Here is a 25,430-nt window from a genome sequence, read left to right as displayed (position 1 = left end):
GCCTCCTCCACTGAGAAAAGAAAGAAAAATAAAAAGTAATACTTTCAGCATGCTTCCACTCATTATACATCTTTTCATGGCAGCACTGGATATACTTTTAAAAATAAACTGTGGAGAAGCAGGCAATGTAGACTAATAAATAGAAACCACAAAGAATTATTAGTCCAACCGCCTCCATGAATTAAAAATTGGTTAAGAAAATATTACAGCCCACATTTTAAACACGTAACACTAGTATGTGAAGTATGCATTAGGGAAGCAGTCAGTGGTTAGCTTGACATAATTAGCTCACATTCCTACCAATAATTATCAAATAATGATAATCTTATCAATCATCTTGCACCAGGATTCTTCCTTGAACACTACAGTTGGCCCCGGTTGCAACTGGGTTGGTTCAATATGTTCTATGGTACTTGTCAGTTAATATCATATTACGTGTTGAAATCTGGGGAAACTTGTGAGTATTAATTCTGTAATAACGTAGAGGCCATCAAACCATGTTTCATAGTTTTATTGACTTTCGGTTTTAATTGTCAATGGTAAGTACAATTATAGTGACCACAATTATCAAGTTCTGCTGGCACTATAAATAGCAGATACAAAGTCAGCTGCCATGCCTTAGTCACAGACACACACACACACTCTCACACACAAACATACAATATTCTGCATACTCTCGCGAGCAACAACACTATGCTAGTACCAGAAATGTACTTTCTTTTTATTAAAACACAATTTGCACAATGAATCTACATTTGTTCTTCTACCACTGATTTAGATAGACCTGAGAAAGCTCAAAATGTCAAGTAACACTGTTTCCATACCACTCATTCAATGGCACGATCACTCACAAAATCTAGTTCAATTATCTCTATTAAAATTACAGATAATATAAAAATAAACTTTTTTTTTTGCAAAAGCACTAAGACATAGTATAATTCAAATTCACAAATTTTGATATGTAACGTACATTCACCTTCATATTAATTTGTGATGATATCTATAATACAATGTACAACAGAACAAAAAACTGTAACAGAATTCAGCAGCCAAAAGAAACAACAGTTATCACTACAAAACTTGTAATTAAAGTTAGCAATTGAACGAAGAAAACAGATCGAAATCAATAGCAGTGTTAAACTTGCTGGTAGTGTGTTACTAAAAGACTGAACCTTAAAAAAAATTAAGATTATACTATTTCGCCTCAAGAAGCAACACAATGCAAAAATGTAAGTAAAACTGAGTAGCAGTAACTGATTGTACCAGCTGCCTTTTCCTCTCCTCATCTCCCTGAAGTTTTTACTTCAATTCTACTGCTGAATCTTTAATGCCCATCCCACTGCAGGTCTAAAAATGAGAGATCAACTCTGAATGAAAGACAAGGCTTTTGCATTTAATAACGGAAGCTTTGCATTTAGGGGCAAAATTCTCAACTTCCTGAAAAGACATACAGACCTTTCTATAATATTTATAAAATGTGGGCAATAAAGACCCCATATCACTAAAGACATTTTATAGTCACTATAATCTTATGATAGTCTGACACTAAATTGGGTCTATACAGAAAAAAACCCTACGTAAAAAGGTAAACATGCAAAAGTATTTCTTGGGAAAACGAATCACTCATATCACAAAACATTTTCAGGTCTTAAACCAAAAATATCTGAAGATTTAAATATTTCAAGATACTGATATGTGAAAAGCATAGTAATATACAACTCTGATTTTATCTATGCATCATATATTATGCAAAATACACCAGTTTAAAACATTAATTTATACACTGTAATAAATAGAATTTACATCAGTTTCTTGGATCTTTCAAGCAAGTTTTTTAATCTGTACGACTAAAGGACTGTACACTTCATCAATAAATACAATTATGACAGTTATAATTTGACCAGCAAAGTTAAAGAAGCTTCAATAGGCCCTAACTAGTATCACATCTTGAAGCACTATCACTCATGGAATTCCGGCTGCAGTAAGTAAGCATTAACATCTACAGTATTCAAAGACAGTTTAGTGTCCTGTCTGAATACATTCAGATGATTTACAGCTCAACATCACAATCAGTGAACTTCGTAGAAATTTTTAGCCAAGGACTGGATTGAAGAGTCCTGGAAAACACAGTAGCAGATTTTACACACTCCTTATGTCTAGTTTTCACGTGGCATCATATCCCCTAAGCCACAAGAAGTGGATGTCATCCAACCTTTCTAAACTATGATGAGTGGTCCTGAAAGGGCTGAGAGTCCCACAGCTGGCTCAGTGGCAACATCAGAATTTTAACTCTGCATCCTGACTTGCATGCTGTATTTTTTCTTAGTTCGTCTTTTATTATTTCAGCATAAGCCAACAGGGTACTCAAAGAATTAAGCCAATTTGGAAGCAACACCCTGAACTTGGTATTAAAATATTTTTGCAGTGTGAAATTAAGTTAATAGGTTCTATGATTTTAGCTATGCTGGTATCTAAACACCACAGATTTCTGCCTTTATTATTCAAATACTTCTATTACCATATGACATGAATTAGCTTTTCAGCCAATAGATCACCGCTTCATTCTGACCCTCTTTCCCCCATTAGCATAGATCTTCCCAGAGACTTCTTTTGGCCTAGAAGAAAGTGGCAAGATCATTCTTGTTACTACTTGGCATGCATTCACGTCATTAATGTCCACGATGCGATATCTGAAGCTAAAGAGGAACCACTTTGGAAAACACATGCCAAGTAGTAAAAAAAAAAAAAAAAAGGCCCTTCCTAATCACTGTGCACCTTCTCAGTGGATCCATACTCCCCAAGAAAGTTCTATAGATGCTGAAACAATGTATTTAATACATATTCTAAATCAGGCTGGGCATTCTGATACCTAAAAGAAAAAAACAAACTAAAGTAAATGGTGAAGAAATACAGAAATGTGTTCCTTTAGCCTATTAGTTCGATTATGGTACAGGCTCTGTAATTTCCATCTTGTTTAGTTTAATGATATTGATCTTCTCACACTGATTATGATTGACAGGCTCATTACAAAAATGGCATATTTCAGATTTTGTATTTTATGATTTTAAAACAGACAGTATTGTGAGCCTGACTAAATGAGAACTTTTTAAACCCTCGCCTTTAAATGAAGAGATATGGTAAATTAATTCTTAATTTGGTTTCTAGAATCCTGTGCATTAAGACAGAACATGTAAAGAGCACTGTTTCAGAGGCTAAACGCAGACTTTCTCCATGGAGCTCAGTGGGTAGAGATTGGTAAACTGAAGCACCTCTGAAGTGCTCACAAATCGTCAGTCTAGACATGCATTACAATAACCGAAATCAAGCTCTGAATTTCCTATCATTAAGTTCTGCAGGGTTCTTTCTTCCCTGAACATACAATACCCTATTACTTTGCTAAAGTGATTGCAAACAAGTTATTCCACCATCAGTTGCAAACTCTGATGATATTTTTATGGGGCTTGCTTTCAAAATGAAAAATCCTTTGACACCAGACTTAACTGTTTGAGGTTATTAATTGCGTTACCTAATCTCATTATTCTCATCATATAGAATGTGACCATCTGAGGTGCTAGAACTGCAGCAATTCAATATTCGCTGAAAATGATTATTAAAGTTGTTAAAGCATTTTCCAAGTTTTTCACCAATGGGAGAGAACAAATACAAAAGAACACACTCTAGACGTCTTCTCTTCTATAGCTGACTTTTCAGGGTTGTAGTACCTTAGGTGCCTGAATATAATTCTCCATATTTTTCTTTGCAAATTTTTTTCTTTAAATACTAAGATGTATGATTCATTAAAACATTAGAGCTTCCTAGTCTGTCAATGCAATCTATATAAACTCTGACTACTTCTTTTCATATTGCTTTAATGTTTAGAAACATTTTGAAGAAGCAGTAAGGGACCTTCTCCACCAGGCTTTTCATTTAAACTAAAGTCCTTTTTCTAAAATGTCTTCTGCCCACCCCCAGTTGCCACATCCATTTGAGAATATACTTGTAGTTCATGTGTGGTGAGGTTGACTGTCCACCCCTCCTTTTCTGAAATACTGTCCTGCTCAACATCCTTCAACTTGCTAACAGCTGTTCAACTTTGCTCCAGTTTTGGTCTGCAATCTATCTGTGATTTTTAAATTGTTTTTACAGATGTGAATGAGTACTTTGTCCTGGAACACAATGACAGTCCTAAAGGCATTGCACAGCAGTGGCGCAAGTAAATACTCTTCATCACAGGAAGTCTAAGGAAGTCCACGGTGTTTACAAGGAAAATCCATGTACTGTAATGATTTGGAATGCATTTTACCAGCAAGAGAGAATTTGCAGGCTTCTACCATCAAACATTAGCACCCAATGTATAATGAGCAGTTTGCCAGAAATAACTGGAAAACAATCTTTTCTCAGGCTTTAAAATTCATTGACTTGACTTTTCTATCAAATTCTCTGAAGACACTCCATCAATTATCACCAAAAGCCATCACTCCGAGATCCGTTCCTCTGATATTGAATGAACTGTTGTTTAGTGTTCTGCTATTCTACGCTAAGTATTTTTGAGGATGTGGATTTTTGATTTCTTCCTACCACGAATTATTAAAAAGAAAGGTTAGACAAATCAGAAACTCAGATTTCAGGTGGCTAGTTTTCGTAAAGACATTACTAATATCAAAATAGCCTCAGTACTTACACGCACACACCCTTTAAAGAGAAAAGCTTGTCATTTTAAAGGCAGAAGAGAAAGTAAATATTTAACTAAGTAGTATTGTTTTACTACACATACTTACAGTCAGAAAGAAAAGAAGCTTTGAAAGCAAACCCAAACAGGCTAAATGTGGATGTAGGTATCTCTACTTCTGTTTTTTTTTTTTTTTTAACTCACTATTGTCTTCGTTTGATTTTTCTCTAAACTTACTAGAAACTTAAAGGGACAGGGGGCGGGAAAGAAGTGCTTGGCTTTCTTTAAGCTTCCTACCACGTTACAAAAGGAAGGTTTGGGGATCCCTGTGCCTCTTCACAAGCTTGTATCTCCATTCTGCTTGAATTCAGACAAAATGTTGAGGGTCATGTCTTCACTTTTGGATTGCAAATTAGCCTCACTCCTTCTGGAAGCTTTCCTGGTCGCTCGTGAGAGTCTCCTTCTGAAGGTATCTCCCGCCAAGAAATAGAGAATGGGGTCCACACAGCTGTTGAGACTTGCCAGACCTCTTGTCACCTGGTAAGTGGCATAAACCCTGTCATTGAAAGCACACATGGCTGGGGTCTGAAAATCCAGCCGGGCCCTCAAGTTCATGGTTTTCATCACATGGAAAGGGATGTAAGACACAGCAAAGACAGTCAGTACAATGATGACCAGGTAAATCGATTTTCTCCTCAGAGGAGAGTTGTCCAGGTCTTTGTAAATCAAAGCTCTCACAATTAATCCGTAACAGCCCAGAATCAGCACCAAGGGGACACAGAACATGGCCACCGTGGTGCACAGGCTGTAGATGAAGTAACTTCGCAGGTATTCGTCCGAGGTGGTGTCGTAGCAGGTGACGGTTTTATTCTTGCGGACCCCGGTACCCGAGTAGAAGAGGATGGGGGAGATGGCCGCCACCACCACGAGCCACACGAGCACGCTGATGTAGACGGCGTTCTTCTTCTGCAGCCTGCCCAGGGACTTGAGCGGGTAGACGACGCCGCTGTAGCGGTGCGCGCTGATGCACGTCAGGAACAAGATGCTGCCGTAGAGGTTCACGTGGAAGATGAAGCGCTGCAGTTTGCACATGGCGTCGCCGAAGATCCAGTCGGTCTTGTTGAAGTAGTAGAAGATGAGGGCCGGCAGGGTCAGCACGTACAGGAAGTCGGCCAGGGCCAGGTTGAACATGTACACGGAGATGCCGCTCCAGGGCTTCATGTGGAAGAGGAACATCCAGATGGCCACGCTGTTGCCCAGGAAGCCGGTGATGAACACCAGGATGTAGACGGTGGGCAGGTAGTAGAACTGGAAGCCCGTCTTGGTCAAGGCGCATCGGAACGAGGCAGCGACGGCGGCGCTGGGGGCGACCGTGCCGTTCCCCCAAGACGAACCCGGGCTGGCCACGAAGGCGGCGTCCGTCCCGTTGGGGACGGCCGGCCACAGCACCTCGGTCATTCTCTCCTCCCCGACTTAGGCGGCGGCTCCGCGGGGTGAGCTGCGGCGAGAGGGCGACGGCGGCACGGGGCTCAGCGAGCATCGGAGACCGCGGCGAGCGGCGGGGAGCGGGCGCGGGGCAGCCCCGCGGGAGGGGGCGCGCGGGGACTCGCCCACGCCGCCTCGGGCCATGAAATCCGCCCCGGCCGCGACCGAACCGGGCAGGCGGGCTGGCCGGCCACTTCCCCGTCCGGCCGGCGGCGGCGAGGTTACACAACAGGGCGCGCGGGGCACCCCCACCTACAAACTTTCCGAGGGCGCTGTCGCTGAGGGCCGCGGGTCCGCGCTGCGGAGCGCGCCCAGCCGGGTCAAGCCCAACTCGCTCCGCTGAGCTCCGGCGTGGGGAGAGCTCTCCCCAGCCTCCTTCCCCCAAAGAGCAACTTCATTGGGACATCTTTCTTCTCCCTACCTTAGAAACCGGCGGCTCGGTGTCTGGGCGCCCTCCGCTTCCTCAGCCCGCCCTGCGCTCAGCGCCGGGGGCCATCCGAGCGCGCGCGGCCGCAGACCCGTGCGCTTCCCAGTCGCCTACTTGTGGTCGTCCGCTCAGCTCTGGGCTCTGCCGAAGCCGGGATCCGTCCTGAGACAGGGGGCAGGCGGGAGAGCGGGGCCCCCCACGAGGGTGGGCGGAGTTTGGGCAGCCGGGCTAGTCCGCGCTCCGCCGGGAAGTGAAGGGCGTGCCTCGGCCGAGACCCAGCCCGCACCCGCCGGAACACCGTGGGGACCCGGAGGCGTCCCCTGGAGAGCGGGGATTCTCCGCGGCGCGGTGCGCTCGGCCTCTGCCGGGCTGCGGCTGCCGGAGTCGGCGACGAGGGCGAGGGGTGCGCTCAGTCAGCGGTCGCTGCTGGCAGGCGATTGGCCGGCGCGCGCTCCTTCGCTCTTCCGCCGGTATCTCGGCAAAGTGAAGTTGCTGACACACAGGAAACCCTTCTGAGCGCTCTGCCTCCAGCTCCAGAACCTACCAGTGCGTGGCAGAAGTCTCCGTGGCCCCCCAATAACTACGCCAGGTGTTTGCAGGCTCCAGGCAGCCAGCAGTCACCAGCTGGGAACGCCCTGGTGGTGAAAAGCGCCTCATTTCTCCGGGACCGGATTCTTGGCACATGCAGGAACCTGCTATTCTAAGAGGGCGCGAGCCTCCGAAAGAGTGCGTGTGTATGTGCGTGTGTGTGCGCGCGTATGCGTGTGTGTGCGCGTGTGTTGGGGGGAGAGGGAGTATTTCTGCCCTTATTTTCTCTCCCTTTTTATTCCAATACTGTTCTTTTTTTTTTTAATTAACCAAACGCTAAAAAGCGATACCATTGGTAACATCAACGTGAGAATTTCCAGACGGGCTTTGTAAAAATATTACTAGATACTGCACGTTGTTTCAACACAAATTTGCCTGGATGGATACCTAACCGCCACCCAGCAAAACAAGCTCCCTAAATCCTCTTGGCTAGTGCATTTAATTAAAGATTAGAGAGGGGCAATAGAAAAAAAAATTCCAAATCAATCCTTTTGGACAAAATTTGAATCATAACAGATTAATACTGATAGATGTAAAAGACAATTGTAACTCTAAAGTGATTGGATACGTTTTGGGGAGATTTTTTTTTACCAGTTCTTTTTATTTTATTTTATTTTTTTTAGTTAAAGTGATTAATAATACATTGAAAAATTCGTTTTCTTCCCCTGAATGTCAAAATTTTAAGCCAACGCACTTCAAAAAATGTATTTTAAGTAAGTTTAACTAAAAACTGAATGGATTATTAGCTGTTCAGAGACATTTAAATGGGCTCACCCAGGACTGGAATCTAGCACTTCTTGACAAGTTACTAACTAATAATATATTTTTATGTGTATTTAACAAAGGCTTTCTCTTTGAGGACAAAAGTATCTGCAAAACACAGAAAATACTGTAAAATATATACAATAAAGATTTCTTTCTGGTCCCAAATGTGACATGATAGCGTTCCCTTAAAAAATACTCAAAGGAAAACCACAAGCTCCTGGCTGTGACCACAACAGAAAATATCCCATACGATCCAAACAGTTGTTTAGAGGAACATATGTAGAAAGGGCTATATCCAAGCATGTATGTATGAATACACTGGTATTTTGAGTTGTGGTCAATTAAATGGCATGAAAATAAATGATAAAACTAGAGTAAATATTTTGAGTAAAAGGCATGAATATGGCTTTCTTCAAAAGACTTGAATGATCTTTTATGTTTCGTCCACAGTTTCCATAGAAAATATGATTTTCTATAATTCTGAGCCTTAATGTGAAACAGTTGTATGGTGTTTGATTAGGATAGTAACTAGCTGGAATGATAGTCTATGAAGAGAAAAGGAAGCAAAGAAAACCATTAAGAGTTCCAGGGGGCACTCAATTAAGTCTTAACTCCTCACTGCTTTGCATTTTTCATTTGCAACCTAAGCCATATGTAAAGTTCCCTCAGAAGTCTGTTGCAAATGCATTAACTCATAATGTGAGTGTTTTGAAATGGACACTTGGTCCAGATACCATTAAGTACTTTTAGAAACTGATACTTTAGGACTTTGGAGGAGATGGTTTTCCTAAGTGCACCACAGACTTTCTTATAGTGATGTTAAAAGAAGTGAATTTTTGCAAACACCACTTTTACATTAGGCATATTTAACTACATATTTATTATATGGCTAAGTTATATTTAAAATCAACATTTTGCATCATGGGGGAACAAGTTACATGTATTCAGCAATCATTTGTCGATAACTTTCTATCTGTAAAACATTAAACTAGATTTAATGAAAGAAAAAGTAAATCATCATCTAAGACTCCCGAATGTTTGTATTTATGTTTGAAAATTCATTAGAAATGCCTTAAAGATAGAAAAATATTTTGCCTTTATGTGACTTGCCTCCAATATTCCGTGTTTGTTTTGTGTTTGAGTAATTGATTTTATACATCTGACTTCAAGAGGTTTTAAATTTAGTTAGAAATATAAAGAACATACCACTAATCATAATAACTTATAACAGTAGCAGTGATAATAGGCCTTTTCTGTGTTTTCAGCATTATGCACATCTAAAAGGATTATCTTTTATAATCCTTAAAAATACGTTATGATGATAGTTGGCAATTGTATCTTAATTTATAACTGATGGAACTAAGGCACAGAAAGGTTAAATAACACACCTATATTCACAATAGAAACCAGGATGTAAACTTAGGCCACCTATATCTAAAGCTCATGCAATTAACCACCACCCTATGATGAAAGCAAGCAAGTTTTGGGCACTGATAGGAACATTAACTTTCAGTGGCCAGTGCAGACTAAGTTTAGAAGGAGTTACATCCAGAAGCCTTCTATCGGGAGAGAAAATACTAAGCCAGATCTTGAAGGTTTTGATAGTCAAAGAGTATTTCAGAAGCTTCCCAAATATTCTACTTCTCCACACAGGCTTTCAAATAATAGCCAATGATTTATATACAATCTGAGAAAGACAATTATTGGGAAGACAGACCTATTTGGGGTTTGACTTATAAAGGCTGTCCATTTGGTGCTTGCAAAAATTCTCACCACCATGTTCAGAAAATCTTTTTTACCTTCTTTAAGTCACAGAAAATCCAACGATCATTAAGCTGGAAAGATCATTGAAAAATTTTTTATCAAGGGCCATATACACAAAAAGAAAAGAAACGCTTCTCATGAATATAAAACATAAAATCTTCTAACTTTAAAGTAGAAAAAAAGAAACATGAGCATTGACTAAATAGATTCTGCTACGCCTAATTCTGGTAGCAATAGGAAAGACAGGAAAGCCTATGACCAGGATAGCTGTTAGGACAGGAGACAATGTGACCCTGATTTAGGAGATAAGGAGGTCATTTGTGATACCCGTTTAGACAGAACCTCTGAGATGCACCTTACAGAGGTGAGGAGACCCTTCCCCAAGAAGAAAATAGGAGAAAGAAATAGAAAATCAAGTCTAAGGAATTCACAGCTATTGTGCCCAGTAACATAGAAGAAATGGAGAGGGCCAAGGGAGAGTGCAATTGGAAAGGCAGCTTATGAGAAAGAATGAAAGCATTGGCCTGCACCAAGGAGGCCGAGCTGCTCTTACAAATTATACCCTGGTCAGGGATCTAGTCGGTAGCCTTCCTGAAATTTATTTCATTAAGAATCACAGCAGGAGTATCGGACACAAAATACAAACAGCAGGGTTGGTCCAAGGTTGAAGTGAGGAGAAGAGAGCAAGAGACCAGGAAAGGTAGAGGGAAGAAAAATGAGTTGAGAAAAAAAAAAAAAATGAGAGAAAATAGAGAAAAGGGGAAGGGAGAGAGAAGAGGGAAGTGCAGGAAAGGAAACAGTGCTGGGGGACAGAGGAAGAGAAAGCAAGGTGCCTGCAGCGGGTCAGCTCACTGGGCGCAGCTCTTCCATTATTTAGGTTTAAATCTGGGTGTGTGGGGGGCGGTGATGGAAGGTGGTAGGATGGCACAGGCTGCATTGTCCTGTGGCCACAGTAATGTTCCCATTGAGTTTTACTGGTCTGCTGGCAGATCCTTGAGCTTCTCAGATCCAGATCCCTGCCTCATTGCTTCCAAGTACCTGTAAAATCCCAGGCTCCCTAAACCTTCTTCATCCATAGAAAGTTCCTTGCTTTTAGGAGTTGAGAAAAAGTATTCAAAAGAACTGCCTTCTTACATTCCTTTTTTTTTTTTTTTTTTTTTTTTGGCAGTTTTTGGCCGGGGCTGGATTTGAACCCACCTCCTCCAGTATATGGGGCTGGCGCCCTACTCCTTGAGCCACAGACACCTCCCCTTACATTCCCTTTTTAAGCATTTACTTCTCTTATCTCCATCCACATAAAGCCATAGGCCCTAATTATGGGTACATTACAACACTTTCAGAAAGCATTTTTGTTAAATGAACAAAAGGAATAAAATAAATAAAAGGAATAAAATTCTCCAGTCCTGACTTGTAGCCTCAGTTTTTTTTTCTAATCAACTTGTCTGATAAATATTTCCTTTCCTCTCTTTGTCTCTGACTTTTCTATTTATACAAAGACATGTCTTAGAACATTTACTGGTAACAGATTAGAAATTCTGTATTGCATATCATTTCTTCTACAATTTTCTTATACCTTTAGCTTTTTAAGAAGACAAGGAAATAAATATCCACAAAGCTTATAGTTACACAAATATCCTTTGACCCAAACCCAAGTTCTTATACCATAATCATGAACCCATAGAGTGTTTTCATGGTACTACAACCAGAAACATAATTTTATTTGAGACTAATTTGACATTATAATATCCATCATAAATAAAATATTGACTTTTGGTGCATCTATACTTTGAATACATAAACTAAATTCTAAATAGGTGAATGAAAATGTGTAAAAATAAACCAATACCCATTTTCTTATGTAAGCCACATCTTCCATCAGTTCATTCCAGGGATATTGACCTGGATTATGCCTTGAGTGTTTCACATCTTTCAAGGTTAACGTTAATTGCAATTGGCGCTACATTTCAGATTTTAGAATTTGGCTTTCCAAGAGTTAATAACAAGTTTTCACAAGTAGACTCTAAAACGTGAACCAACTTTAAATAGATAAGGATCTTTTCAGGCTTTATAAATTATTATGGTTTTTTTTTTACGTTTAGATTCTTATAGAAAAGCTCACAGGATAAGTTAATTTCAGATAGTCATCATGAAGCCAAAATTTTGACATTCTTATAGAAATATCTGGATTGTGAAATAGAGCAACAAATTAGTTAACCTATTAAGAAAAAGTAGTCTCATTCACCATATATAAAAACAAAATAAAAACAATCAATATAAAAACAGTTATTTGTAGTTGGAAAGAACCAAGATATGACAAAGTAATGCTTTAAGCAGAGAAATCACCAGTTTCTCCTGAATATATTCTTATGTTTTCAATGATAGACTTCAGCAGAACCTCAGTGTCTCAAATTAGTTTTGCTTTTCTTCATCTTTCAGCCTTAGTTCTGGGCACCTGATACTGCAGCTAAATATTTATCTTAAAAACTTCATCAGGGTGATAATAACTAGGCAAGTTAAATACTATCTTCCTCCCTGGCAATGTCTGCTTTGAGTCTCTTAGCATAGTTTCACAAACTTAAATGTACTCACAGATCACCCAGGGGATTTTTTTCTGAATTGCAGTTGTAGATATGAGGTGGGGCCAAGGACTTTTCCTTTCTAACTAGTTCTCATTGATGCCCAAGCTCTTGCTACTCTGAGTAACAGGGCTTACGAGGTCCTGCTTGACATTACTTTGCTATAGCAATTTAAAAATGCCATACCTGCTCCTGTCCTAGACAAATACACTGAAATGGTTTAGGAATGACCTATGTCATGCATGTGTTTAGAGTGCCTTTCCTGTATTAGTTCATGGCATATGGTTAAACCCATGGCTTGGAAAAGACAGATCTCGGTTCAAAGGCTGTTTAGAGTGCTTTTCCTGTATGAGCTCACAGTACATGTTTAAATCCATGGGCTTAGAAAAGACAGAACTGTGTTCAAAGGTCAGTTAGGGCCTCTATCTACTACATCACAACCTATGGAACTAGATTACCATATCTGCTTTGTGTCAATGTTTCTGTCAAATAATTCCTACGTAAGATAGCTGTGAGAACATGCTTGTGTACATAAAGCATTTAGGACTAAGCCTGGCAAATAGTAAATGCAAAATAAATGGTAGCTATAATTATATGAGTATTATCATTATTACATGTAATATAGTTATTGTTTTTGCCTTAGTAGATGTATCTTAATAAAGAGGCATTTGAATGTAAGAAACCAAATCCATCAAAACCAGGCTCAGTGAATAAAGTGATTGTATTGAATGAGTACAGGAGTTCACAGGAAGTGGGCTTGGGAACGTGAAAATCCGGAATTTCTCCTCCTCTAGCTACTTCTCCACCAAGAGTCTCATCTGCTTTTCTCTTTTCATGTACTTGCTTTTCTTTTCTCCTATCCTTCCTTATCTTCCTTCTCCTTCTTCCCCTTCTTTTCCTTCTCTGCATTGACCAATATTCTATCTTTCTGCATGGGAGTGTTCAACATGGCTACACAAAGCCTGGCCTTTTCCCCAAAGATCCATTCCTGAGGAAAGAATGTGAACAACATGGTTCAGTTCACTTTGGTTTGGTGGAGAAGGAGATGGGCTAAGCAAACAGAACCTTCCTCCAGGACAGAGTGACAGACTTGGGAAAAAAAAAAAAAAGGAAAGAAAAGAAAAGAGTAGTAACCTCCTTCTCTTAGAAAGTGATATTGGAGCAGGGAGAATGGAATCAACTAATGAAATTATGATTTCTGGTGTAGAAGACAATGTGAACCAGGATATGATTGGTGGATTGGAGGGGAGACAAGGAAAAGAAAGGTTTTAAGAAATGCAATTGTAGCAGTCAGACCCTAAAATCCCAGGGATGAAAGATTATCATCCCTGAAAGAATAATCTTTCATCCCTGGAATTTTAGGGTCTAGCTGAAATCTGGTGGGGGAAAAAAAAAAAAACTCTACTAGAGAGAAGAGTGTAGGCCCTAGGAGCTTACTATATTCTTCTGTCTGGCTTTAGTGAAGTGGGTGAAAATAAACTACTAATGAGCACGCTCAAGTAGAGATCTACAGATAAAAATGAAGGAAGAAGCAAAGTGAATGAACCATGAAGGGAGAAGAGAGAAAAATGATGATGTCTCATTATTTTGTCTTAGCTTATGGTATGAGAAGGAAAGTATAAAAGAGAGGAAGAAAAGAATTGTTGCATTTCTGTTAGGAAAATGGGAACCTTCCTTCCATCCATGGTAAATGATGAGGTTCTGTCTCCCTTGTGGAAAGAAGCCCCAGGGTGCGTCATTGCTCCTGGGACCCTAATTATTAATTCAATTGGGTGTAACCCAAGGGACATATTTAAATAGTTCAATCCCTGGAAAGAAGGAGTTTGACGTGTGCTTCAGAGCAGCAGAGAAATTGAATTTGTTTTAGAGAATGAGCGCTTCAGGAGAAAGTGGAAAGCAAGTCTGGAAAAACTTGATGGTGATTGTATTAACCAGGGGTGGGTCAAAGCTCTGTTGATTCTCCTCAGGCATGAACTCTTGGCTCTAAGGGACATTAGCAAAATACCATCAGAGATTATTAGCATTATTGCTAACTATAGAAGACTGGTGAGGATTTGGATTTGAAACTGTCTATGTGAAGGGTAGGTGTGGCAAGGGGAAGCTGAGCTTGAGTACTGACCAAATTCTTGTCATGTAGGAGATGAGTAAACATTCTTTCCAGCAGGAGGCACTCCAATACATACCAAAGATAGATTTTACAAAGTCATAAAATGGGTGTGCAGGAAGTGAGGGGAAATGGTTTAGAAATGGAAGATAAGTTTGGCATTCTTAATTAACAATAAAGAAAGAAAAAAATTATACATGATTGTGCTGAGAGGGAGGTAATTTTTATAGTATTCACCCAAAAACATGTTATAATCAATGAAAGAGGAATTGAAAGTACTGGTAATGTTTGCTGCTGGTAACATCTGCTCAAAATAAAAGCAGGAAAAGGATGTGGGGTTCTGAGAGAAAGGAGGACATGGAGTAGGCATCTCAAGAGAACTTGAGGAAACAAAACAGTTGCAACTCAGGCCATGTTGGGAAAAAGGCCAAGGGGAACAGACATAGGACGAAGGATGAGCAAAAGGTAGGTCAGGAAATCATCTAGGATACGAGGGAACAGACAAACCCTCCTTACCTCGGAAAAGACTGGGTTAAACGTGCTTACAGTTAACAAACAGGGAAGGGCACTGAACCCATTTTTTTCCCCTTGTGGAGGGAAAACTGAAAACATGACTATAGCATCCCGAAGGTGTGAATACACGATATTGAACATGTCTCGTTTCAAGTATGACAAGGTTATACACGTATAAAAGTGTTGATATGTGAGAATATGGTATGTGGTGATATATAAGGTGATGAATAAGGAAATAAAGTCTAAATCTTTGCACCGTGAGGAGAAGCCAAAAATTTAAAAAAATAGTAAATGGTAAAAGATAAGTTGGCGCTTAAAGAAAGTTGTTTTTGAATCCTATATATCCACTGGAGAAGAAACTTTTAAGAGAAGATAAATTTCCTACATGTCTGAATAAAGCCCAACTTCAAGATAGAACATGTAAAAAGAATCATTTAAGTCCTCACAAGGCTGAGTATAGTACCCTGAAGTGAAAAGCACACAGGTACATCTGCACACACATGTGTGACTAATAATTCAGCAAGGGGATTTGTGTGCTTCTTCAGTGAGGGAAGCTGGGGAAGGACTATCGATTATCAGGTGGAAAATCTAAGCATGACTGGGAAAGCTTCCTGCTAGGATGACAGCACCAAAGAGAGAAAGAATTTAATTATCATCAGGCTGGATCATTCAGGAAATGAATGATGCAGTGGCATTTTTACAGGGGAAAAAAGTGTTTCAAGTTTAATGGCATCTGTCAGCTGCATTCCTTTTGTAGACTGCCTGCGCTGACTTTGTTTCTATATTGTTGGCTTGTGGGAGACAATTGGAATGATAAATGCAATGCAACAAAAAGCCTCGCCATTTTCTTTTAAAACATATTTCATTTCTAATAAAAAGGACTTGGCTAATTAATTACTCAAGAACATGATTATAATAAAAGAAAATAGATAGTGCCGAGAGGTACACACACAAATAAACACAGAAAAACAGATGAAAGATTGCGTACTCCATAGCAACCAATGTTAACATCCATTTATCCAGAGTTTTTTTCCTTTTAGTTATATTCATGTAAATACATATTTATATGCATATTGTACATTTGGGTCATATATGATTGCATTCTGCCTTCCTGTCAGTATATATACATATCTTAGCATTTCCTTAAGAGTGACAGAATGCAAGTAATATCATTAAAAATGCAAAGGAAAGAAAACTAGAGTCTAGCAGCATTACTAAACTGGACAGGCTGTCACAACAGAGGGTTTGGTGCACAAAATCCAGAGAAGCAACGTGAAAGGATAAAAAGAACATATTTTAAGAGATATTATGGTGCATCAGTTAAGTTTAGATCAAGAATTTGATCAAGTAAACCATAATTTTTTTCTAATAACAGACAAAGATAAGCCTTTTACCTCTTAAGTTACTGCAAAAACTGTATCCCAAATGTTCTCTATGTAAAAGTTATTGGGTAGGGCGGCGCCTGTGGCTCAGTGAGTAGGGTGCCGGCCCCATATGCCGAGGGTGGCGGGTTCAAACCCGGCCCCGGCCAAACTGCAGCAAAAAATAGACAGGCATTGTGACCGGCGCCTGTAGTCCCAGCTACTCGGGAGGCTGAGGCAAGAAAATGGCGTAAGCCCAAGAGCTGGAGATTGCTGTGAGCCGTGTGATGTCACGGCACTCTACTGAGGGCAGTAAACTACTCTGTCTCCACAAAAAAAAAAAAAAAAAAGTTATTGGGTAAAAAGGAATTGTCATGGCAGATGGTATAATATGTAGCATTTTAATGTAGTTCTTAATACTTTTTTTCAAGTATCAAACATAAAAGAATTAGCATGCAAAATACAAAGTGAAAGGTATATTTAATCTGAGTCCATTAGAAGGACAAAGCTGAACTGATAAAAACAATAAAAAACCTAAGGAATGATTGTTTTAAAATACCTCAATAACCTATATAAGAAGTTGTAATAAGAATCATCAAACCAAAACAAAAAGCAAAAAAAAAAAAAAAATCTGGAACATATAAGGACTATCCTAAGAGAAATTGGAAATTGGAAACAGAAAAGTGAACATAATGAGAAATTATAAATAATTGTTCTTGGAAGGAGAACCAGCTAAGCCAAGTGATTTAGAATTCAGAGGTTATTCACAGCCATCACCAAGATAATTATAAAATTAATACCAAACATTTAGTGAGCACTCACTGTGTCAGACCCACAGCACTTTATATATTTTTATAGTTTAATATTTAAGGATAATGAAAAGATAGTTCTCTGCTGAAAGGTCAGGGTTGTATAGCAATGGGAGAGAGACAAGAAAAGTTAAAGGCAAATAAAGGCATTGACCAAAGGCAAAGATCAAAGATCATAAACTTAACATGAGGCAAGTTAAAAACAAGAAATTGTCAAAGTTCATTGTATTTAACTTGCCTTTTCACAGACTAGAAGCTGCTGAATTTGATGATGAGGGTATAAAAAAACTCATCAAGAAGCCAAAGGAAATAAAACTAGGGCAAAGCAGAGACACTGTGCAAAAAATTTTGTAAGAACCCCCCACATTCCTAATTAAAACCAATATATGAAAACAGGGCAGTTCTCCAAAAAAAGCACGTAAGGGTAACGTCCCTCCTATTAATGGCATGCATTATAGGGAAAGATTTGCAGGCCAGATGGCTGAGATTATGAACTGGAAGAGGAACAGGAAGGGAGCTGGGAGGAGCAGGCAAGAAGGAGGCTTAAATAAAAATTCATTGAGTATTATCACAAGGAAAAAGAAAGAATCCAAAAGGCTTCATCATAAGGGTAAAGTCCTTGTGGGAGAGCTGAAATGTAGAAGCCTAGAAATGAGCAAAGGAGGCAGGAGGAGTGCCAAGTGGGAAAACCCACATTATAGAAAAGATGGGTAAACCACATCACAGAAAAGAGGAGAAAGAAAGACTTGAAGGGAAAAGAAAATGTAAGAAATCGAGTTTCAAAACCATCCAAATTGTTGCTTTGGGGTAGAGCAATACATGCATACATAAGTAGTACTTTTAAATGCCGTTTATGACCATAGATACAGAAAGATAGAATATTACATATCAAAAATAAGAATTAAAACACAAATACTATTTCATCTGCTAAATTCCAGACTATAAGTAAATGGCATTCATTAGGCTCAAGGTATTGAAGACACAAGAGTTACTCCAATGGCCTTCTTATAAAAGTATCAAATTTAAAAACACTAGAAGGGGACTCAGGGATTGGTTCCCTCTAATCTATTTCCCCTGGGTGTGCACAGGCATCTACAATGGAATGACTGTTTTCCTGTTCCAGCTAGTGTAACTTAACTCTACGCTTCCACTGTGGTATTTGCTTTTTCTTACTAATGGAATGTCAACATTCCATGTTTTTGCACTTTACAATAGTTAAAAACATTAGGACTTCATAGTTATTGTAAACTGCTGTGAAAATGATTGAAATTTCTCTTTCCTCCTCAGTGGAGAGAGTGTGCCAACGATGATCAAACAAGTCTCCATTCTTTCTCAGGACCCCTTAAATTTTACTTCTCCAAACTCAGCAATTTGAACTTCTACTATAGTTCACAATTCTTATGTCTCTGGTACTATTAAATTGTGAACAAGGTGAGTGGTTTTCAACAAGAGTTTAGAGAACTTTGAAGAAATGGTCGAACAAATATTATCTAGAACTTAAAACCCTTGGTACACAAATACCATAAGGTTGTTAAAAGCAGAATCAATGCTAGATTCTAGCTTTACCTCTCCCACTGCCTGACAATGAGCACTTAGGCTGTCCATGCAAGGTTTCTTTGTAAGTTGGGAATATTAATGTCTATATCTACCCATCTCTTGGGATATTTGGAGACCTGGATAATGGACTTGCACTTTGAGCCATGTGGAAAAACCAATGCCACATAAACTTAAGGGAATGTTGTTTTAAAACGTACTTCGCAACAAAATTATTTAGGTACTTGAGATTCTATATCCAGTCAATTATGTACTCTTCATATAGCATCTACGATAGAAGTGTTTTCTAAGTACTTGTTTTTATATTTACTATATAAATACTTAATAGCATGGAGTCTTGGTTATTATTATAGGCTACTCCTTTTGAAAAGACAATAGTAAGGAAGTAGATCATGAGTCTGCAGACAGCAAAACTATTCTTCATTCTTTTTTTTCCTAAAATGGAACTTACCTCATGTTTTCTATGCTCAAAACACTTACATTTCCCCCTATTTCATTAAGCTAAAATTTTTCAAGTTCCTTTCTATGTAATAGCCCCAAGTCTTCCTTTCTAAACCCTACCCTTCTGTCAAGGCAACATATGGTGCTTTTATTTCCCATGTATTCTGCAATATGCTGGTCTCTCAGTCTTCATGACGTTTATTCCCTTGACAGTCCTCTTTGTCTTTTCAATTTTATTCATTCCTCACACTGAAGAACTGATGCAGCAAAGGTATATTATTCAAGCATAATAATACAATGCTTATTTGTATACATTTTTAACAATTTCTTTATAATATCCAAAGCTTTTATTTTTACAAGATTGTTTTCTTAAGTGCGCAGACTCTTTCCCCTCCGACCTTGTAAGCTGTGAAGCCCTTTGCTTTATAATCTGCAGCACATGAGGAAGAAGACGTGATAATAGATTTAATATCTACCATCTTTTATTGATCTGTACACTAAATGATAACTCTTCCAAAATATTTCCCTCCATGTCCAGGGAGTAGAGTGGAAGTAAGTTTCTGATGATGGAATTACTGCTTTTGCATAAATTTATTCTACTTTTCCCTTATACTTTATGAATATTTGAAAACCCTATTCTGTATTGGGTGCTAATTAAAAAAAAGGAAGTTAATGGTGACAACAAATTCAAAATAAGATATGTAACAGATATATTCATTTTGTTTTGAGCCAATACATTAACAGATATTTATTGAAATTAGCAACAGGTAAGAAGTTAAGTAGACTATGTATTTTGACCCTAATTAATAATGATTATATTTTTATAAAATGCTAGTGTACATTTTAAAATGAAAATCAAATCTTCAATAACTGAAATTTCAATAAGTGTATAATAATAGGAAAGAATATTGAGTAATAGTATATTCAGAAGAGTGTCATAAAAAATTAAAGAGACAATATAAATAGGAATATATCTATAAAGAAATTGAGTAAGCAAATAATAGCCATCTAAAGCAGAAAGTACCAGGCCCCAGTGGATTTACTAGTGAAAAATAGTAAACATTTAAGGAAGAATCATGTAAATTCTTTATAATTTCTTCCAGAAGATAGAAGCAGCAAGAATACTTTTTTAAAATTTTTATTTCTAATTAATATGAGGGTAGAAATGTTTAGGTTACATTGTGTTCAATTCTAAGGCAAAGTTCAAGTTGTCGTTCTTCTAACTCACTCTATGAGGTCAGCATTACTCAAATATCAGAACCAGAAAAAAAAAAATTACAAGAAAAGAAAACTACAGACAAATACCTCTCATGAAATAAATAAAAAAAAATCCTAAACAACATACTAGCAGATAAAATCCAAAAATATATAAAAAAGTATATACCACAGCAAAATGAGACTTATCTAGGTAAGTAAGGCTGGTTCAACATAAAAAAATTAATTCATGTAATCAACTTATCACATCAACAGGGTTAAATAAAAAAATCAAATGATCTTACCAATAGATGTAGAAAAAGCGTTTTACAAAATCCAAAACCTGCTCATGACAAAAAAAAAATCTCAGCAGACTAGGAATAGAGAAGAATTTCCTCAAATTAGTAAAGAATATCTACAGAATACTCACAACTGACATCATACTTAATGCTGAGAGATTTAAAACTTCCCTGCTAATGTCAGGAACAAGATAAGGATGTCCCATCTTCCCACTCCTTCTCAACATCGTAAGTAAATAAAAGGTATACAGATAAGTAAGAAAGGAAATAAAACTGTCTTTTAAGTGATTACAACAAGATTGCGGGATACAGAGTTAATACACAAAAGTAAATTGCCTTCCCATATACCTAGTGCAAGAACAACTGAAATCTGAAGTTCAAACACAAGACCGTTTTCCTTAGTATCCCTCAAAATGAAATACTTAGGTATAAATCTAGCCAAATAAGTAAGAGATCTCTTTAAGAAAAACTATAAAATGTGAATAAAATGATAAAAATGACCTAAATAAATGGAGAGATATTCTTTGTTCATGAATAGAAAGATGTAATATTGTCAACATGTCAGTTCTTCTCAACTTGATCTATAGAATCCATGCAATTCCAATCAAAATCCCAGAAAATAATTTTGGGGATATTAACAAATAAATTTTAAAGTTTACAGAATAGCTGCTCAAAATTAAAGGATGAAAACAAAGACAGAGGACTGACAATACCTAATATCAAGACTTCCTATGAAGCTACAGTACAGAAAATGTGGTATTGGTGAAAGAACAGACGAACAGTGGAACAGAATAGAGAGCTCACAAACAGATGCACATAGAGATAATCAACTGGTCTTTGACAAAGGGGCAAAGGCAATTCAAGGGAGAAACAATAGCTTTTTAAAAAAAATGCTGCTGAAACAGCTGGACACCCACATGCAAAAACTGAATCTAAAAACAGACTTTACACCCATCACAAATATTAACTCTGGATGGATCATAGACCCAAACGTAAAATACAAAACTACAAAGCTTTTAGAAATTAACATATGAGAAAATCTAGACAACTTTGGGTATAGTGATAACTTTTTAGAGATAGCATGAATGGCATCATCCATGAAAAATCAATTGATAAGGTGGGTTTGACTAATTGCGATCAAAAAACTCAGGTGTTAATCAGTTTAATGTAAGCATTTCACATTGTATATTAAATCAGTACACTGAATCTCATAAATGCATCAATGTACACAGTTATGATTTAATAAAAAAATTAAAAACTTCAGTTTTGTGAAAAATATTAAAATAAAAAGACAAGACAAATTTGTGAGACATATGTGATAAAGAACTGTCACTCAAAATACACAAAGAACTCTTTGAATTCAACAATAAGAAAACAAGCAACACAGTTTTTAAAAATGGGCAAAATATCTGAACAGACATCTCAGTAAGAAAAGATTTTCAGGTGACAAATAATCATATAAAAAGATGCTCATCATCGTATGTCATTAGGGAACTTCAAAAACAATGAGACACCACTACATACCTACTAGAATGTTCAAATCCAAAACACTGCCCATCACAATGCTATTAAGATGTAGAGGAACAAGAATTCTCATTCCTTCCAGATGGGAATGGATTATGGTACAGCCACTTTGGAAAAAAGTTTGGTAGGTTATTTTTGTTTTTTTTTTAACAAAACTAAACATAATTTCACTGTATGTTCCAGCCACTGATCTCCTTAGAATTTATCCCCATCAGTTGATGATTTATGTCCACACAAAATACTGCACGTGTTTGTTTACAGCAGCTTTACTCATAATTGCTAAGACATGGAAGCAGCCAAGATGTCTTTCATTAGGTAAACGGATATGCTGTGGCGCATGCAGGCAAGGGAATAATTAATATTCAGGATTAAAAACAGATGCACTATTGAGCTGTGAAAAGGCACAGAGGATTTTTAAATGCATATTAATAAGTGAAAGAAGTCAATGCAGAAAGGCTGCCTATTGCTTAATTTCAACTATATAACATTCCAGAAAAGTAAAAACTATGGAGATAATAAAAAGATCAGTCCTTACAGGGCCTAGGAAGGAGGGTAGGATGAATAGGGAGGGTATTGAGAATTACTAAGGCAGCGAACCTGTTTGGCATGATACTATAATGGTAAATATGTGTCAAGATAAACGTATGCAAATCCATGGAATGTATGACACCGTGAGTGGACTCTAATGCAAACTATGGACTTAGAGTGATAATGATGTATGTGACAGGGATCCTGATGTATCAATTCATTAATACATGTGCCACTTTCACGCACCACATACATAAAACTAATGTGCTACCTTCATGCACCATGTACATATATCACTTTCATGAACCATGTGCATAGAACCAATGTGCTACTTTCATGTCACCATGCACCTCCACCACAGATGAGTATATGGGAACTCCGTGTCCTTTATGTTCAATATTGCTATAAACCTAAACTATTCTATAAAAATGAAGTCTATTTTAAAACTTATAACGATATTAACCTTAAAATTATTTTTGAAGATTCTATTTAAATACCGTGGCCATTTCCTTTTGTTTTTCGGTTAAAATAATAAGTACTGTTAATAATAAATAAAATAATAATACTGTTAAAATAATAATAAAGGATAAAAACGAATATTAACCAAAAAGAGTAAAAGAACAAGAAATGACACATTAAAGGATGAAAGATTGAAAAAAAAAGTTGAGGGTGCAGTGTTAATTGACTTAGCAGGAAGAGAGAGCTACAGTTTGAAGCCGAGATCTTCCAGAGGAAGTAAATTTATTGCTATTTAAAGAGTCATCATTTGGAAATGCCAGGTGCCAAAATGGGGAGGAAAAGAGGAGGTTGGTAGAGAAGGGGAAACCTAGGTTTGGAACTCCAGGTCTTTTCTCTCACTCTACTCAACTAAGAATCTATCTCTCCCAATCACTTCTCCTCCCCCTACTAACATCCAACTCTGAAATTCTAAACCAAAAGACCTTGGGTGAATTGGAGGCCTGTGGTGACAACAGGTTTGATATCACAAAAATTAGTTAAGAAACGATAAGATGAACTAACAGGCCTTGGTCCCTTGGTAAGCTCACCAGCAGACAGCGTGTGTGCCCTCCATTACTTTCTTCACACGTCCAGCTCCTACCTCGAGCAAATGATTCATTGGTTTTTTTCTAGTGATCCAAAGGTACTCTCCCTTCAGCCCTATTCCTTCCTCAAAAGGAACACTTCCAGGTACTGGCTTTCTCAACTTCAAATTTGAATATGTAGCCAAGAGTCTCCAGTCACTTGAGGAAGGCCTTCAGTCTGAAAGCATAAATCAAAACAAATGAACTCTAAAAATGAACATAAAAAACAAAAGAGGATGAAATACAGTGAAAGGCATCAAAGGAAAACATAAAAGAAAAACAAAATTATAATATCGTATCTTCAGTGAGTAAAGAGAAGATATTGTCCACAAAAAATATAATATCATAAAATAATGATAAAATAATGAACATCTCATGGTTCTTTCATGTATCATAATATACACTTTTAAAATTTCAATAGGATTTGGGAATATTGTTCAGAAAAGTATCATCTAGGTAGAAAAATTACAAAAACGAAGTTGTAGAACAGGAAACAAAAGAAACGAGAACGAGCATTCAATCCAGGAGGCCCAACATGCAAATCCTAAGGGTCCGACGACAGAGAAAATGGAGAGGAGGAAATTAAGAGCATGAAACCCCATCCCCCAGATAATTAAGCAATGATGGCACAAGACGTGAAAAAAAAAAATCAAGTGGCATTTTTGTGAGCTTAGAAAGCAAGGCCCAAATTTGATTTCCTAAGAGTTTCCAAAATTAGGGAAAAGAATACAGGCAGAGAAATAAAGTTAAATGCTATTGCATTGACTGTTAGAAGAAAGAAATGCCCTCAAGTTCTGAAGGAAAATAGTTTTTGAACATAAAATTCTATGCCTAGTTAAACTATCACTCAAGTGTAAGGCAAGAGAAAGGACAGTTTCAGAAATGTAATGTCTCAAAAATAAATTTCATGAGTTTTTCCTTAGAAGCTACCAAAAGATATAATTCAGAAAAATGAGAGAGTAAACCAAGACAGAGGAAGACATGAGATTCAAGAAAGAGGTGCTCATAGGACAATGGTAACTAAAGTCCCAACATTACAGATGGATAGCAGACCCAGAAAGAAATCAGCCTAATTTGGATCAAGAAGGATAGATTAATGCAGAAGAGGGTCCAGATGAAAAGCCAATAGAACTAACAGATTATTTGATAAATAAATATTTGGACAAATTACTACTAAGTCTTGGTATTTATGTTGGGGAAGTTAAGAAAACCCATTTGCTGTTAATACATAGAAAATGATGAAAATATTAAAAGTCTGTTATTAATTACAAGACAAAATTTCATGTGTGACGGATGAGATTGGAAACCACGTGAACAATAATTGCATATAAGTAATAAAGATAAATTAGAAATTTAGCTTAAAAATATGGTACCTTTAGTTTTGTAAGGATAGAGAAAGGAACATGGGATCAGGAAGGCTGCTAAAGAGGTAAATCCTTAGTGCCTAAAGGAACTCAACACATAAAGCATACAATAAAAAACAGTCCCAGAAGGATTACTGAATATTTTAGAAATACCTAATGAAAAAGCATAAAATATCAAAAGTACTTTTATTTTTCTTTCTGAGAATAGGATTAAAGTTTTGATAGACTTGATCAGAGGGTTGTTGTTTTGACTATGAGTCTTTGAGCACTGTGTCCAGTATTTGCTTGTATGAGTATCTTAGCTTACTAAAGTTGTATTTAGGTATTTCTAAAGTTGTTTTAACAATTCACTAAAGGCTTCCATTTTAAAAATGCAGTTGTTA

At 37.6% G+C, this 25,430-nt stretch overlaps 1 protein-coding gene across 1 annotated transcript; it reads right to left on the bottom strand.

Moving 5' to 3' along the window:
* Positions 1-496: 496 nt before the first annotated feature.
* P2RY1 (purinergic receptor P2Y1) lies at positions 497-7,480 on the bottom strand. The gene is made up of 2 exons (XM_053600528.1): positions 6,576-7,480; positions 497-6,167 (listed from the first exon to the last, which is right to left on the bottom strand). Exon 2 carries the CDS (start codon positions 6,125-6,127, stop codon positions 5,006-5,008), a length of 1,122 nt encoding a protein of 373 aa, XP_053456503.1. The 5' UTR covers positions 6,128-6,167; positions 6,576-7,480; the 3' UTR covers positions 497-5,005.
* Positions 7,481-25,430: the final 17,950 nt, after the last annotated feature.

Source organism: Nycticebus coucang, chromosome 8, assembly GCF_027406575.1.
Source record: "Nycticebus coucang isolate mNycCou1 chromosome 8, mNycCou1.pri, whole genome shotgun sequence".
NCBI classification, from domain to species: domain Eukaryota; kingdom Metazoa; phylum Chordata; class Mammalia; order Primates; family Lorisidae; genus Nycticebus; species Nycticebus coucang.
The sequence above is the reverse complement of the archived record's forward strand: the minus strand, read 5'-3'. Positions and strand labels throughout refer to the sequence as shown.

Bases quoted from the DNA above. Each gene is read 5' to 3' on its own strand.
- P2RY1 (XM_053600528.1), bottom strand. From the start codon at position 6,127: ATGACCGAGGTGCTGTGGCCGGCCGTCCCCAACGGGACGGACGCCGCC.